Below are 17426 nucleotides of genomic sequence, written 5' to 3' on the forward strand. Positions count from 1 at the left end.
ATGTTTTAATTTTTATGACAAGTTTAAAATCTTACAAGATTCCCAAAAAAAAGTCTCTTTATATTTAGTAAAAAGTTGACAATTCAAATATCATGTATGACAAGTTTAAAATCACAAGATTAAAAGATATTTTAGTACATTAGACACATCTTTAGTTTAGAACCAGTCAAATTGACACTTAAATTATGATGTAAAGAGTATTTTTTCCGCGGGACACAAATTTATGTTTTTCTAATATTTCATAAATTATGCTCCGCGTTCTTAAAGAACTTATGTCCGGTAGACATAGGTTGATTTTAAAGATCAAAATTTAAAGGGAAAACATCACTAATTGCCCGCCCAACCCAAACTAATTACTCGCCTATGCCCCCTCCCAAACTATTTTTCACTTCTGCCCAGCCCAAACTAATTACCCGACGTGCCCCATCGCCCAATCCCCTTTCTTCATGATATCATCGCAATATATTTATTATATATCATGATGGTATCATGGAGGACTCTCCATGATACCATCTCAATATATTTATATACCACGATGGTACCATGGTCTTGAGGAGTGTCTCATTGAAGGACTGAAGTAGTTCTCTATAATACCATCACAATATACGTACATAAGACGATGATATCATAGAGGTTTTTCTCGAGAAAGTGTGCCTTTTTAAATAAATGACATGATCATCCATAATACCTTCTCAGTATATTTATACACCATAATGGTATCATGGAGGACTAAGAGAATGGTAAGCAGTCTTCGTATATACCATGTTGGTATCATAATTTGAGCATCTCGGATACATAATTTTAATTTTTTCTGGGAGCACGAAAGTAATGGGAGATGGACAAATAATTATTTTGGTTTAAGGGGCACGCACGTTCTTACCCCAAATTTAACTTTTTTTGGCCCTTCAAATTGGTGGTCTTTAAGTTTTACCCCTCGCCTAATACCCCGAGGTTGTGGGTTCGAACCCCAGCTTTGTAAAAAAAATAAAAAAATCGCAAGGTAGACTTTGCAAAATCAGAATTTTGTAAATCTGGCCAGTGAAATTCTGCTCATGCAAAAATTCTGCCTATGCCATGTAAATTTCGCTGCAATTCTTAATCACCAAGGACAAAATTTAAAGACCACCATTTTGAGGGCTAAAAATTAAAGACCACCCCCAGCGAAGGCCAATCCTGCAAATTGCCCCAAATTTAAAGACCAGCCCATTTGAAGGGCAAAAAAGCCCATTTGATGGACAAACCGTGAAATTTGAATCAATTCAAAAGGGAAAGTGAAACAACTGAGAGCACAAAAGAGAGAAACAATGAAGTTCACTGATTCACCCGTGATCGATCTTCAAGTCCTTAATTCTGAATTATCATTCCACCAAGACAATGGATCAATGCACGTTGGAACCAGCGTTTGGCCTTGTTCACTTGTCCTCGTCAAATTCATCGAACGTTGGCATCCTCTAACATGCGCCGTTACACCAAATCCCTATTCCGACATCCTTAACTTCCACAACAAACGTGGCATCGAACTCGGCGCGGGTTGCGGTGTAGCATCAATGGGCCTTTTCTTATTGGGCCTAAACAACATCGTTATAACAGACATCCCTCCTGTTATGCCGGCTTTAAAACACAACCTCAAAAAGAACAAACCCATTCTGAAGAAGAGTTTGAAAACGGCTCAGTTGAATTGGTCTAATAAAGATCAGATAAAGTCAATGGGCCCACCGTTTGATGTTGTTATTGCTGCTGACGTGGTGTATTTGGAGGAGACTGTGGGTCCGTTGTTGACGGCTGTGGATGATTTGGTTGATGAAAATGGTGTTGTTTTGTTGGGGTATCAGTTGAGATCACCTGAAGCGCATACGAAGTTTTGGGAGCTTTGTGGGGAGATGTTTGATGTTGAGAAGGTTCCACATGAGCATTTACATCAAGAGTATGCGTATGAGGAGACCGATGTTTATATCTTCAGGAAGAAGAAGAAATTGTAGGAATTGTGTTGTCTTGACAGGTGATTATTTGACAAGCTTGAGTTTTTTTGGTTTTAATTACAGTCTGTTTGGATGGTTGTTACATAATGTGTGGTATTTTATTGTATTGTGTTGTATTTTATCGTATTGTATTGTTTTGATGAATACAATGTTTCGAAAGATTGTACGGTTTCAGTCCTAACAGTAATATCACACATAAGAAATTTGTAGCATAAACCTACAAGTAGAATGTCACACATCAGCAATTTGAAGCATAAACCTACAAGTAGGGGTACGGGGTAAAGCTACTGCAAAAAGGTAGGGTAAAGGATAAAATGTGATTATTAGTTAATAAGTAAAGACAAAATGAGAAAAGAAATAAGTAACAACGTGATCACGCCTAATTGGCCGTTACACAATATGAGACTTTTCGTCGTTACATAGCGATGGATTTAACAATATGATACAATTAAGTTTAAGTAACAATAAAAAAAAACATTGTGTTTAGACTAACAACACAATACAATACAATAGGTAAGAAACATCCAAAATCGTATTGCGCATTGGTGTAAGATTTTGTGTTAATTAATTTGTTCGACTATAAGGAAAGTTTTCCTTAAATTGGAGGATTGATATTGAAAATGTTGAGTATTGGGATGAAATGGTCAAGATGGAGTGAATTGATATTGAAGATTCATATAGCAGACACAAACTAACTTGGAATTTGTTGTTGAGGAAATAAAATTTGAGCTGGGATTTACGGGAAAAAATTCGAACTATACTCATGCATACTTCTAGTGATACGAGATATGCGACCTCTAATCAGGAGGTCCTCATTTTTTATTTTTTTTTATGTCAATTGATTTTCTCCTGATGACTAATGTTATTGCTTGATATTTCTCAAGAATTTGACTCCTTAACTAAGAGAGCACTGTTCTCTCTCTAAGAGTAGCATATTGTTCAATCTTCCACAACTACTGAGGAGAACACATATATTGTTGAAGGACTTAAGCTTTTGGTAACTTAATATGTAAATGAAGCGTCAACTTCAACTTTCTAGTCTCGACTATTTCGCGTAAGAACTTTTCACCGGATGGTTTTCTTGGTGCAAGAACAATTATATTTTCCACCTTAGACCGCGAAAAATAAATGGCTACTACTACTACTACTATGCTTTAACCCCAAGCTAGTTGGGGTCGATCTTATTAATCTTCAATATCATAAATGCTTTGTTTGGGTCCAAAAACAGTGGGGAAAAAACTACATCTGCAACGTTCCATTGTAAACCATTTGCCCCTGTTAAGGATTGACGGCAGAGTTCTTACCCTGATACAATTAGATTTTGTACAAGTCCCTTTCTTGTACTTACACCTACTCCTGTGGTGCCTAATTCTGTGCCCCCTTTTCCATCATACTCCCTCTGTCCCAATTTATGCGACACTCTTTCCTTTTTAGTTAGTCCTAAAAGATTGACTCTTACTATATTCAGTAGTAATAATTTAACTGTAATACTTTCTATTTTACCCTCAATGAGATGATTTATGGCCACACAAATATGTATGGCTTGTTTAAGTCCACTAGTTTCAAGAGTCTTTCGTTCATTCTTAAACTCCATGCCTAGTCAAACACCATCACATAAGTTGGGACGGAGGACGTATCTGTCTTGCTTGTTTGTATTGGCATTGAAGATAACCTCCAAACAGTTATGACTTTATGACCATCATATATATCTGACATCTTAGGTACTAGATTAAGTAAGAACCTTACTGATATTGTTTACAAAGAATGTGAGAGATAGAGAGAGCTGGTGCAGTGCCCTTTTTTACTTCTTCCTAATTCCTGTTTGCTGTGTTCTTTCTAGCTTTAGATACGAGACCAACTTGTGTTGCAGTCTCATTTTATACCTGTGCTTTCTCACAAGAAAAAGCTACCTTCATTTGTGGGGTTTAATACCCCTACATATACGTTTGAATCCAAAAGATATCCACATATTGGGCGTTAGGATGGTTCTTAACACCCTCAATTACATTTTGAGGTGAATTAATTTCAACAATCTGCAATGTAAATTTGTGTTGTTATATATTTTGTGCTCCTATTTTTTAAATTTTGAGATCTGATCGTGAAAAATGGGTAATTATTGTTTTGAGTTGGGGGTAGAGCTCCGTAAAGTCACCAAAGACTTGACAAGAACTTACTTGATGTCCATAGGTTTTCCACGAATTTGCTGCTTGATTATCTGCTAGGTAACAATGTAACAATGGTGAACCTGACTGTTTATATTTACTAGTGAGGTCTTGATTTCTTGGGTATAATCTTGTGGTCACCAGTTTGGACTTTTGAGTCGCAGTTCCATTGACTGCTTTGGTTAGTACAAGACATCCTTTTTCTTTAAAAGATACTTAATTGGGTGATTCTTACACCATCTCAGTTCGAAAAGCGTCGGCTGCACCTTCACATTGAACTAGTACCTCTCTTGAACTGATCAAAAGAAATAAGTACCTCTCCTGAAGTATTACACTATGCCAATAGTAGTTTTCCTTCAGAATCTCTAAAGGTCCTTTCCTTTTTCATAGGTTTCACTAAAGCTTCGTTCTCCTTTAATCAGAGAGGTTTCTCCCACTTGAATCTCTTAATTGTTAGTGATGTATCCTAATTCTCCGCCCAAGTTAAGAGTTTCGTCCAGTCTGTACAAAAAGATACATTTGCCCAGGGCAATTGCTTGGGCATCATGCTATCTGCATGAAGGATACGTGTGCTCAGCAAGGCAATTGACTGTAAACTTACATTGTGTTTGAGGTTAGCTTCTCCACATCTTCTCTGTTTACTTTCAACTAGTTTCCTACACTCCAAACACGGAACGATTTGCAGCATTATCTCGTGCATTTTGTGTCCAGGTCTGGCTATCCTGTATCCACCAGTTAAGCAACTTTCGCCTTAAAGGAGTGGCCTCATATTTAAATCCTGAATTGTTAGAAAAGAATTATTGAGCTGTTTTGCTAGGTGTCTCTTAGTAAATAGGTTCCATTGCTAGATAAGTGTTGCGTGTATACTTATTCCCCCCAAAAAAAAGTGTTGCAATTTTCTTGTTTGGTTGCGTGCAACAGTAGAACTTAAGACAATGTTATACCTTATCTTGCAAAGCATCGTCCATTTGGCATTTTATGGATCCAGAGTTTTCGCAATAAAGAAAGGATTTATCATGAAGCAAGTAAGTTTATATTGCCTTAGTACCTGTTAGGCTGACTTATACGTGTATCCTACTTTCACGTGCCTCTTCAAAGGATTTTTAGCTACCGAATCAGAAGGAATATCCTCTAATTTTGGTTTCTTCTTGGATAATTTATCTATTAGTGCGAGCTTGCAGTCTCTTTTTATGTTGTAATACAAGCGAGCTTGCAGTCTTCCTTTAGGGTTTCACTTTTTCTTTTTTTTTTTTTTTTTGGGCAGTAAACTGTGTATTATTACCATAGCAGACAAATTTTCCACAAGAAAAGAGCACCTAAGAGAAACTAACAACTTCCAGGAAGGGTGCTAGTACTCTTAGGCCCCAGTAAAGCAACACCAAATAAAAACTTACAATCTTAAGTTGCATCTTATACTAAACAGCAAAAACAAACGAGCAGCTAACTACAAAATTTCTGAACTATAGCCTGACTCCTATGTGCCTTCTTGGAGTTCTTCAGGTAGTCCATTCTCTCTTTTACTTCCTTTTGAATCTATATAATCACCTCCTCTTTATCTGCAGTTGCTTTCTTGAACAGTTTCCAATTCCTTGCCTTCCATGTATGATATATCATTGCCCCCCAACAAGCTGTAACAACCTCTTTTTTGAACTGTTTCCACCTCTTGTTCTGAATCCATTGCAATCCTTGGCTCACATCCCTTCTGCGCAATGTTATCCCAGACCACTTCTCCATCTCCTTTCTCACATAGGAAAACCATTTACAGCTTGATAATAAGTCAGTTCTGACTTCTGAGTCTCAACTTGTGCCTCATCACATAAGCAACACTTATCATCCTGCACTTATCATCCTGCACTGGTATATTCAGCCTGGTCAGTCTTGCCTTGGTTGGTAACTTTTCCTTGCTTGGCCAACCACAAACCTGTGTCTTGGCAGTAGTATTGAGTTCCAGATGAGGTTTGAAGTCCTCAGTCTAGGGAGCATTCCCGGCATAGCATTATAACTACTAGATACAGAGTATTTACGTTTTGGTGTCAAACAGTATGTTCCACTTTGACACCAGCTTGTCATCAGGCTCTTAATCAGTTCAACTTCTTCCAGTACCAACTGTAGTCAGTCGTATGTGTGCCCAGAAGTCCTTCTTTCCTCTCATATATAGTCCATGCACCCATCTGATCCATAACAGATCCTTCTTTGCTACTTGCCATATAGGTTTGCCCACTGATTCCAGTTCTTGCAGCTCTTAATGTTTAAACCACCATATTTCTTTGGTACACAGATTTTATCCCACGGTACTAGAGCTACTTTCCTGTTGTGTTCTCGCTACCCCATAGATAGGTGCTACTTTCCTGTTGTGTTCTCACTACCCCATAGATAGTCTCTACATTTCTTATCCACTGCTTTCAATACACTTTTGAGGAAGGATGAACATTTCACAGTATTTTCTTTTGGACAAGCTTGCTTGCCTATATGAATGGATGTTAGTCGCTTTTCTATGGGTTCTTCAGTTGATTCCAGTTGGCATAACCTTCAAACCGAGGAGGTTTCTGTGTAGTCCATGAACAGGTGGTTTAATTTGTTTGTGTCACCATTGCTAACTGTTTGTGTCAAAGAACAATGGAATTGATTAATGTTAGAGAGAGCCGAGTGTGAGAGCAAGAGAAGTTGCATCCTGATGTACATAAAGTTAACTGGGATTTTAACTTTCTTACTCCGTACAAGTAAAAACCTTTTCTCCTCAATTTTTTTCCCTAATATAACAGATTCAATAAGTTGAACATATAGTTAGTCTTTTGATGTACGGTAGGTCAAAATTGCAACACATTGTACTCACCCCATCTAACAAGTCTGGTCTGTGTTTTGCAGAAAGGAGACTAGCAAGTGTCGAACTGCAGAACACCAGGCAGGGATGATCGTCTCAGCCATCGCTGCCGGCTTAGTGGCTTCACGATGAAAAATGTTCGCATGCATATCATTATAGTTGAAGACCTATATATGTATTTTGTGAGATGGCTGTTCTGCTGAAACAATAATGGGATAGATGGTGATGTGATGGACTTAATAATATTCTGGTGCCAAAGGAAACTAAGTACAATCGTCAACTGTGTAATATTTTGCTCTTACACCACCCTGCACATATCATATTTATGTGTGAATACTTGTTCCAGAGATCAGTTTTACACATTATGTCAGCACAACTGGTCCTGAGTGCTATTTTGAGTCGTCAATTCGCTATTTGCTTCTACTATGCATATACAAGGTTGATATTGCTTCCTGTCACGTTGCTCTGACTAGAAATCTGTAAGGGGGGTGTATCGTTTTTTCAGAATCATTTTGTTTTCCCTTCAGGCCGCTTGTGAACCTTAGCAACTAGTTAATACTTCACAATTCAATTGACGAACAAGAAATAGAATTTGTTACAAAAGAGGTGAAAAACTAACAGAATTCTTCACAAAATCTGGCGAATTGGTGATTCGTGATGTATGAGGAACATAAGATAACAGCTTCACATTTGACTTGGGTTTTCTGTGATAGTAAAACCATGATGAGAGTGTTCTTTGTCATTCATGTGTAACTAAAGGTATCAAACTGTTATTTTCATGTATAAATTTCAATAGAGATACTGAACGGATTTGCCAGTAGCACCTTCTATAAATCTCTTTTTCAGTTAGGAGATTTTATTTAAGTTATTATTCAGAGACGGAGTTTGGGATTGAGGTGCAGTATTTTTATTATCCAAAAGGCAGAGTCCGCAGTTACCAATTAATGCATCATCAGATTGAATTCTTTTTTTGTTTTGCGAGATTATCCTTCAAACGTGATGGTCTTTAACTTTTGTCCTTCAAACGCGTGGGCTTTAATATTTACCCTTCCGCCTCTTTTAATGAAACTTTTCGGACGAAATTACCCCTTACTCTATTGAACCCTTACTATTTCGTTTTTACAGTTTTTTCGATTATCATGCGCTTTTTTTCTGTGTCTCCCGTTTCTCTTTGAGTTGTTTCTCTTTAACTGTACGAATTTATAGTTGTTATTGAAGTCGATTTTGTTTATTGTAAGTATATTCTTCACCTTTGTTTTTTTTTTTCTTTTTTCCCGTTATGTTTTTGTATGTAATTGATCGTTTCTGATTGTAAACTATGGTTTTAGTGTTTATTCAAAGTTTCTGTATGATTTTTTCATTGTTAAGTCGTGTTTCCATTGTTTATGTTGGTTTTTTTTTTAATTTCTTATTATGTTGTTTCCATTGTTTTTTTTTTTTTTTTTGATATGTACTTTTGTTTATTGTAGGTATATTCTTCGCCTTTGTTGTTTTTTCTTTTTTCGTTATGTTTTTGTATGTAATTGATCGTTTCTGATTGTAAACTATAGTTTTAGTGTTTATTCAAAGTTTCTATATGATTTTTTCATGGTTATGTCGTGTTTTCTTTGTTTTTTGTGGATTTTTGATATGTGCTTTTGGATTTCTTTGTGTTGAATGTTCTAAGTTCTGATTCAACCTCTGCCTTCAGGCAACTCTTGACTGTGATTCAACTTTTGCCTTCAGGCCTAACTTGCTCAAAAGTTATGCATTAGAGGGCAGAACTGTGATTTAACCTCTGCCTTCAGTCCTAAGTTGTTCAAACTCCTTAGTTTATGTTTAATTTTTTGTTTTTGTAACTAAACTTATCCCTATTCCTGCATAACTTATGAATGAAGTTATTTTTATAAGTGTTTCTATTCCAGCATGTGTTGTGTGTTATGGTTTTGTGTATATTTTTTTTTTTTTTTTGGTTTATGAAACCGAACTTTTGTCTATTCTCTTCCTTCTATGATGCAGGTGATTTTTTTGGTTTGTGTAACAGTCCAGTAACTCATTATATTATGGTACAGGTTAATTGTTTCTTTCTTTTTTAATAACTTGACTACATTTGGAATGTAAAGTTCTGCCTTAAGGCTTAAGTTGACTACCTTATTGGACTCTAAAATGCTGCTTAAAGGCAGAACTTGACTAACTTTTTGAATGTAAAGTTCTGCCTGAAAGCAGAGCTTGACTAACTTTTGGAATGTAGAGTTCTGCCTTACGGCTTAAATTGACTACCTTATTGGACTCTATAGTGCTTCCTGAAGGCAAAACTTGACTAACTTTTTTAATGTAAAGTTAAGGCAGAACTTGACTGACTTTTGAATTTATAAAGTTCTTCCTGATGGCCTAACTTGACTACCTTTTTGGACTCTAAAAAGGCAGAACTTAATTAACTTTTTGAATGTAAAGTTTTGCCTGAAGGCAGAACTTGACTAATGGTTACGAGTGATTTTATAGGGGGGTGGTTTGTTGTTGTTGTTTTTTTTTTTTAAGTATATTATTTTATGTTTTTTTAGGACATGGATGTTTTTATTATGTTGTTATTGAAATATTTAAATATTACTATGTTAATATTTTTTAATATAATGGAATACTACTATGTTTAGTTTTTACTATGTTTTTTGTATAAATTTTTATAATCTATTTTTTTTCATCTTATTTGTGTTCTGCAAATTTCATTTTTCACTCTGCTTGTCAAAGTCTGCCTTAGACCAGATTGTGTTATTTTGTAAGTTCTACCTTAAGGCAGAGTTTTACTTACTTTGCAATAAAATTATGCCTTTAAGCATCACGTGTTCAAAATATTATGCTTTGTGGTATAACACTCTGCTGGTCAAAGTCTGCCTTTATATCAGATTATGTTATTTGTAAGTTCTGCCTTAAGGCATAACTTGTTCAACATATTATGCGTTAAGGCAGAGTTTTCACTTGCTTTGCAATAAAATTATTCCTTAAGACATAATTTTGTAAAAGTCTGCCTTAAGGCAGAATTTTTGCTTACTTTGCAAGTAGGAGTTGACAAAAAATTCAAAACTCTACCTGATTTGCTTAACTTTTGTTGTGCCAACGAAAGTTACTACAATTTCAGTATAGTAACTCAATAAGCATTGTCTAATAATCAGAAGTATCATATAAATTAATCAAAATCAGAATAAAGCAATTTATTCTATGAATTCGATGTTGTTTAGTAAATTTATCATCCATAATGTTGATTTTCAGTTGAATATCAGATGTTTCTGAACAATTAGGTCATATCTTAACGAAGATGACTTCTTGTTATTTTCAAATATCAACAAATCTAAACTTAATCAAATATGAATAAATTTGAATCTGTATGTTTTGTATTTACCTTTTTCCGACATTGTATTATGAATCAATGGAGATTTCTGCGTTTCGAATCAATGGAGATTTCTGTGTTTGGAATCGATGGAGATTTCTGGTTTCGTATTGGTTTCATTTTCGTTATGTTTGGGTTTTGTTATTTATATGTTTATGGTGTAGGGGTATTTCAGTCTTTTTGTTCGGTTCCATTAGATCACAAGGACAAAAGTTAAAGACCACGAATTAGCGTGGCAAAATTTAAAGACCAGCGCATTTGAGGGGCATTCGCGCCAATTGCCAGGATTGAATTTGAATGACTTGTGTAAGAACTGTACGATTATAAATCAGACACAAAAGAAAAATATACTAAAAGAGACATAATATTCTAATATGGTTTGATAAATTGATCTACATATATTAAAAACAAACAAAAAAAAAACTAATATAAAAGCATAAATCTTTTGAGAGAAAAAAAACCCCTAAACAAAACTCTCTAAAACTTTTTGAAGTAAAACAATTATGGTAAAATTCAATTAAAGTCCCTCCACCAATAGGTGGTTTGAAGAAAAAAAAAAATTAAGGTAGGAAATTCATGACAAATCTTAGCACTGTGTATTCTCCCTAACAAGTGAGAAGAATAGTACACGATCACGGATTACCTTTTCTATACCAAGCAGATTGTTACTACGTTTACTCAAGGAAGAATTATCTTTTTCACCATCTTTAATTGAATGTACATATGACGATGATCCTTCATATTGGTTACTCAAATTTTACCTTTATCATCTGACTCTACCCTCTTAAGAATGTTGGAAATGGCTGAACAATTTGCTTACTTGTATAAGGCATCAGATAATCTGTCGAGGATCTGATCCACCATTGCTCAAGACTTTAGTGGATCGATTCTATTACATGGTTTATTCGATTTTTTCCAGCACACTTTTCTTAACATCTAGAATTATTTATTTTTGCTGCAACCCAAAATCGCCATCACAAAGGAAGATTGCTTTAGACCTGGTCTAGACTCTAGAGTATGACTTCCAACCCTTACTCGAATAGGATTTAATTTATACATAGTGTCAGTAGTGTAAAATATTTTTGCAGTGTCAGTGTATTCAATCTGTTTATAGCAGATTACCTGCATTATTTTCTAAATTACTAATTCCAATTGTGAATAATTACCTGCAGTTATCTTTCAGTTAATATAATAGTATCGAAATTGTTCTACAATATGAGCATGTAAAAGTTAAGCTCACTCAAATAAATGTGCTACAATTTCAAATATAACAAAGAACGCATAAAGATTACTAGAAAACGAAAATAACGCACAGTTAGTATAGATACGCTAAAAAGTAAAGCACTATATATCTTTGTACAGTTGAACTTCGATTAATTAGTTACTCTCCCAGTCAAGAGCCATGTACCCTTATTTGTTCAGTATAGTTCACTGTACAAAGGAACTACCAATAATAATACATAAAATAACCACATCAAAAATAATAAACATAGTTAAAATGAAAAATTACAAGAGAACTCTCCTTATTCTTCCCAGTCCTCCTGTCCACCCTACTTATGTTGTTTGATAACTTATTCAGCAATGTGTGACCGTCTCATCTAAAAGGAAAAAAAAGGTCAAGGAATAAATGTAGAGGTGTCAGGGAGGTTATTAAAATTCGGAAGACGAGGAGTAGCCTGACGATTAGTATGTTCAAACTGTTCGAAGGATATGAGAGCAGTTGGATTGAAGCATTGAACAAATTGCGATCCCACTTGACCAATATTTGTTCTAACTTGAGGAGGAGGAGGACAATTATTTCTTAGGAGAGAATTATTATTATTATTGTTACCACCACATTGTCTTGGTTGAGTTTGATAAAAGACTTTAGAAACAACAAGTTCTCCTTCTTTCTCATCTTCGTTATCCCCAAGATGGTATTGATGCATTACCCAATTTGTTTTCTCAGGTTTCCTTTGTTTTCCATAATTTGTGTAGAGAACAAGTATTTTCTTGTGGCCTTTCACTTTGTTTTTTAACACAACAGGCCTAGTCTTGCCTGTTTTGTGCCATCGAGTTTCATTGCCTTGTATATCTGTGTGTACTTTTCTTCTTTTTCTTGTGCCTGTTGTATATGCTTTCGATGGTCTATGAAAAAAATGTCGAACTAAGCCATCTTTGGTCACTCCTGCAAGCACCATGCGCAATAATGGACCAGAAATTATCAACTTCAATCATCATATATAATATTTTTTTAGGATTTAAGACGGGCGGTTTAACAAAGTCGGTGGCCTAAAGCAAAATTATATGAAGGGGCCTTAATTTCATTCTAAATGTCTTTCATATATATTTTTATTTAAAGTCTATATATTTTAGTTTTTTTTTAGATATAAAGTTGTTAACAACTTTTTAAAATCAATTTATTCTAGTTTTTTTTAAACTGACGATATAACTAATCAATCACATGACTAAAATTTTCTCTTGTTATTTTTTTTCAAAATCTTGCAACTTTTATCTTAAAATATTAATCTCTTCATTATGTGTCTTATAAGTTAGTACTATCTAGAGACTCAAACATATTTTCTTTGATCATGACTTTTCAAGTACTATTTATATATTTTGAATCGTTCACTATTGTGTATTTATAATACTTTTTATATAATTTTTAAATATGAAAACTTTATTTTCAAAAAATTAAAAATTTTATATTCGAATTGAACATTAATTAATTTGATCCTTGTATTCCAAAATCAAGCCATATAAATGAAATCATGAGGAGTAAATTGTTTTTCAAGAAAATTAGCCATAACACCTACTATCAATTTTATTTTTTTTTGAAAAAAAATGGGGGCCCCAAAAATTTGGGGGCCTCAAGCCTTTGCCTTATTGGCTTTATAATACATAAATTACTGGCAAACGATAGTGTAAAACTTTTTATGCTATCAGTATTGTATAACATGTGATATCATGTTAGTTACGGGCTGTTATATTTATAATGGCGATTGTATTTACTTTATATTCAAGCTTAGCTTTTGCATTTACCTAATCTCAAGTAGGATACTTGCTATCCTTCAAATCTGAAAAGGGTGAAGTAATCCACTCATGTAACTCCCTTAGATCTTGGTGTAAGTTTTGATTGAGAAGATGTATAAATGCAGAGAATTTATAGTTAAAAAAATTTATTTTATATGACTTGATTGTATGAATATTTTTTTACACTATCAGTGTACAAAACTTAATTTCATTTGATTAAGGGAAAAGGGTCAAATTTACCCTCCAAGTATGATTTATAATTTAAATTTGCCCTCCGTCAAAGTTTCGAATCAAATTTGTCCTCCCCGTTAGGATACTTGATAAATTTGCCCTTATATGGATGGAAGTATGACTTGGACTCCACAACACAAAAAAAAATTAGCCACGATAGATCCACGTCGGATCCCAACCCCAATTCTTTTAACCCGTAACCCGTTTCCCCATTCCATTAAATCATACAACCCTAGTTCATTTTATTTTAGAAAGAGAGGGAATCACTCCATTTGTACACTGAATTGGGTATTATGTACTATAATCTATCAATTGCGGGCATTAGGTTTTTCTTTTAGTGTGTCAAAATGCTAAAGTTTTCAGCAATGACTGAAAATGCTAAGTTGGCTCAGATACTTCCTAGTTCTGGAGTAATTTCAGTTCTTTTTTTTTTTTGGTTTTTTTCCGCAGTGTGTACCAAACTTTTAAGGGTTGCATTTTTCGGTTTGTATTAGAGGGTTTTTAACTTTGTGAACTGAATTGATTTTGAATCAGCAGTAATATTTTTATTGTGTTCCTTCCTCTCCAACACTCCATCACCTTTCATCTTGATTCATTTTAACGTAGCTTAATGTAGAGATCCCTGTTTCAAATATTGTATTATCTTTTTACAATCTGGTTTAAGAACCAAATGGGGGTGATTCCCTCTCTTTATAAAATAAAATGAACTAGGGTTGTATGATTTAACGGGATGGGGAAACGGGGGTTAAAAGAATTGGGGTTGAGATCCGACGTGGAGCCTACGTGGATCTGACGTGGCTAATTTTTTTTTTTTTTGTATTGTGGAGTCCAAGTCATACTTTCATCCATATAATGACAAATTTATCAAGTATCCTAACGGGAAGCACAAATTTGATCCCAAACTTTGACGGAGGACAATTTAAACTATAAATCATACTTGGAGAGTAAATTTGACCCTTTTCCCTTTGATTAATGTGAGTACGGGAAAGTACATTTCTTAATTATGATCCATTTTCTTGCAACATTTAGCAATATAATAACCTCATTATCAAACCATATATACATGGAAACACTATTTTTATAGTTGCGTTTCTCATGAGCAATGTCAAATTGTTATTTGAGATTGTAAAAGAGTTTGAACGTCACAATTAAAATCATTTACACAATAAACAAAGGGGATACTTAAAATCTTTTAGCATCCATATTCTTGTTCTTGTACCATTCTATCTAATAATCTTTGACAAAGATAAAGTTTATTTTGGTTCGACAATATTGAAAGCTATCTGTAGAATTTATATAAAAAAAGTCAGTCATTATTTGAATGACTAAACAACTATCAATAGTATCAACTACGAAACGAAACCCCATCAAGAGCTAAGACTGATCGGGATTAAACATCCATCAAATGTTTATTTGTTTTCTTTCGACATCAAATGCTGATTAATTGTGGAAGATATAGTTTTTCTCCAGATCTATAGATTTCATGCATTACATTTTCAGGTTACTAATCTCTCTTATTATCTCTGATTACTTACAATTATCTTTTCATTGATTTGCGTGTATGGAAGTCAAACTTAGAATTAGCGTGAGTTTTGACCAACTTAAAATTAAAGGATTTTGAAATCTTTTAGGACTGGTAGATTTACCTGGTAACTTTTCTGGATGAGTATAGCAAATCCCATTTTCTCCCTCTAGTGTTTGTATGAATTCATCAATTAGTGGATGAAGTTTGTGAGCATCCAATCTCACCTTTGCCTCAAGATGTTCAAGAATCTCTTGATCACTTGGATCAAACTTCACCCCAGCTGGCAACCCTGGAAGATTGTGAATCCCAGCCTATACTTCAAATTTTCCCCCACAAAATCCACAAGAGGAAAAAAAAAAAAATTAAAAACGAATCATGTTATAGGTAACCAAAATAAAACAATAAAGAAAGAAAATGACTAACCTTTTCTTCAGATTTGATCAAATGACCACAAGAAGGACAAGTCCTTGTTGTTATTGTACCTTTGGGGCTTTCATTTGTAAGACTAATATTTTCATTACTTGATGGAACATTATTGAGAGAGTCAATATTGATACAAGTCATGATTTCTTTTGTTTTCTCACTTTCTTAGTTAAGAGCATCAAGATTAGGGTGAAAACCTTTTTTCACTATTGTTCTCTAAGTACTATTCCAAAATAACAAAATTTGTAGAAAGAGATACAAAGGGTTAAAAAGAAAAAAGGCAAAAGCAACTTATGTTCTTGAGGCATGTTCTCCCCTCAAGCTAATTGCTCTTCAAAGTTGGGAAGGTATATTATTGAAATTCTACTTCTTCTTTTTCCCTACTTTGTATAGTACCTACTTCTTGTTCGTATCATCTTACACCCAAAAAGAAAGAGTTTTGCTACACCTCAAAGATTATATTAGATGGAAAAGTTGAGAAATATAATTAGTAGTACCAAAGATGGAATTTTTTTCTTTTTTTAAAAAGTGTTTGCTTGGGATTCACTTCTTCTTTAGCTCATTTAAGTAAGAATGCTTCATGTGGAATAAATGTATATCTTTGTGCAGAACCAAAGGGTGTATTTGAATTGATTATTTCATTGACGAACATTTTAACAAAGACAGTTTACCGTGTATTGGTAAACAAAATTATAAAAAAGAAAAACAGGAGTAAAACTTAAAAGTACTTGAGTGTAAATAGGGCAACCTAGTATTAGCTCCTTCACACACCCCACCCCCCAGACACACAGTTACAGTTCTAATGTCACCCTAGAGTGTACCCTAAGACAAACAACTTTGGGTATGATAGAAACAAAACAAGAGGAACTTTAACATCCAACAATAATTCCATTGCTTCACTTAAACTTCTCATGCAATGCAAGAAACCTGGGCACACACAGAGATAGAGATGGAACTAAGATATGAATTTTATGGGTTCTAACTTTGGGATAGCCGCTAGGGATATCAGGTGTTAGTAATTGAGTTTGCGTTTAATTTTTTTACATATCTAGTGGATTTCTTAATACATACATAGGTTTTGGACTAAAGCTACTTGGTTGAACCAAACGTATAGATTGTCCGGAGGTAACCTTCTAGCCGAAGTAAATCTAGAGTGCGTTTTGGTGGTACAACTTATTTTTTTGCATTCACATCAAATTATATATATACAAAAATATATTAAAAACGATACATATAATATGATCACACTTATTCTGGACCTACTGATGTTATATATGTTCCAGTCCCACATCGGTACTACTATGTGTTGATGGGTTATATAGTCTTGGACTCTCCCATGTCAATAGCTAGCTTTTGAAGTGTGATGCTCCTTAGGTTGTAACAATGGTATCAGAGTCACCCACCACCTTCCGTGAGCACCGTGCCATGAATGGTGTCGCCGGTATGACAGTGTTCGCCCGAGGCTAGTAATGTCTAGCACACAACCGTCCGTCAAGAACGACATATTCTTTCCCAAGGGCTGCCAGGCCGAGAGACCTTAGACGCTTTGCTCAGACAAAAAATTTAAAAAACCTGTTTGTTAGAGAAACCATTTGTGTTGAAACTTTATATTGTTATATATATAAGTTGAACTAACATCTTGAGCTTCTTGTCTAGTCAAATTATTGAATTTGTAGGATATCGAACTAGGATAGTGGTGGTTGAGCCTTGTCTTATTCCATTCAAAAGTTTTGTAAGGGGTGTAAGAGTTTTGCATTTTCTGGTTGCTGAATTTACATTCCAAATTTGTCAAATCTAAAGTTGGTGGCTTTGTACCAAACAGTCATAGTAATTTCACTCCAAGCTGCATCTCCTTTTCCATTTTTTACAATTACTCCTAATATATGTACAGTCAGACCTCTCTAGAAGAACT

At 34.5% G+C, this 17426-nt stretch overlaps 2 protein-coding genes across 3 annotated transcripts; one reads left to right on the forward strand and one right to left on the reverse strand.

Annotated features, from left to right (window-relative positions):
* The first annotated feature begins 1227 nt into the window (after positions 1-1227).
* On the forward strand, positions 1228-7354 carry LOC132036386 (uncharacterized). Of its 2 annotated transcripts, XR_009409571.1 has the most exons (3): positions 1228-1999; positions 4624-4754; positions 7007-7354. XR_009409571.1 is itself a non-coding variant. In XM_059426714.1 (2 exons), exon 1 carries the CDS (start codon positions 1305-1307, stop codon positions 1977-1979), a length of 675 nt encoding a protein of 224 aa, XP_059282697.1. In that variant the 5' UTR covers positions 1230-1304; the 3' UTR covers positions 1980-1999; positions 7007-7354. The 2 variants fall into 2 exon arrangements, 1 of the variants encoding a protein (XP_059282697.1); XM_059426714.1 differs by lacking the exon at positions 4624-4754 and having other exon boundaries at positions 1230-1999.
* A 4290-nt stretch (positions 7355-11644) lies between these two features.
* Positions 11645-15979, reverse strand: LOC132037334 (NAC domain-containing protein 73-like). The gene is made up of 3 exons (XM_059427834.1): positions 15515-15979; positions 15213-15402; positions 11645-12490 (listed from the first exon to the last, which is right to left on the reverse strand). Exons 1-3 carry the CDS (start codon positions 15653-15655, stop codon positions 11940-11942), a joined length of 882 nt encoding a protein of 293 aa, XP_059283817.1. The 5' UTR covers positions 15656-15979; the 3' UTR covers positions 11645-11939.
* Between the last annotated feature and the right edge of the window lie 1447 nt (positions 15980-17426).

Source organism: Lycium ferocissimum, chromosome 11 (assembly GCF_029784015.1).
Source record: "Lycium ferocissimum isolate CSIRO_LF1 chromosome 11, AGI_CSIRO_Lferr_CH_V1, whole genome shotgun sequence".
Lineage (NCBI taxonomy): Eukaryota > Viridiplantae > Streptophyta > Magnoliopsida > Solanales > Solanaceae > Lycium > Lycium ferocissimum.

Coding starts and splice junctions, on each gene's coding strand:
- LOC132036386 (XM_059426714.1), top strand. CDS start 1,305: ATGAAGTTCACTGATTCACCCGTGATCGATCTTCAAGTCCTTAATTCT.
- LOC132037334 (XM_059427834.1), bottom strand. CDS start 15,655: ATGACTTGTATCAATATTGACTCTCTCAATAATGTTCCATCAAGTAAT. Junction 15,403..15,514: donor TGATCAAATCTGAAGAAAAG/GTTAGTCATTTT, acceptor TTTGAAGTATAG/GCTGGGATTCACAATCTTCC. Junction 12,491..15,212: donor TCATCCAGAAAAGTTACCAG/GTAAATCTACCA, acceptor TGGTGCTTGCAG/GAGTGACCAAAGATGGCTTA.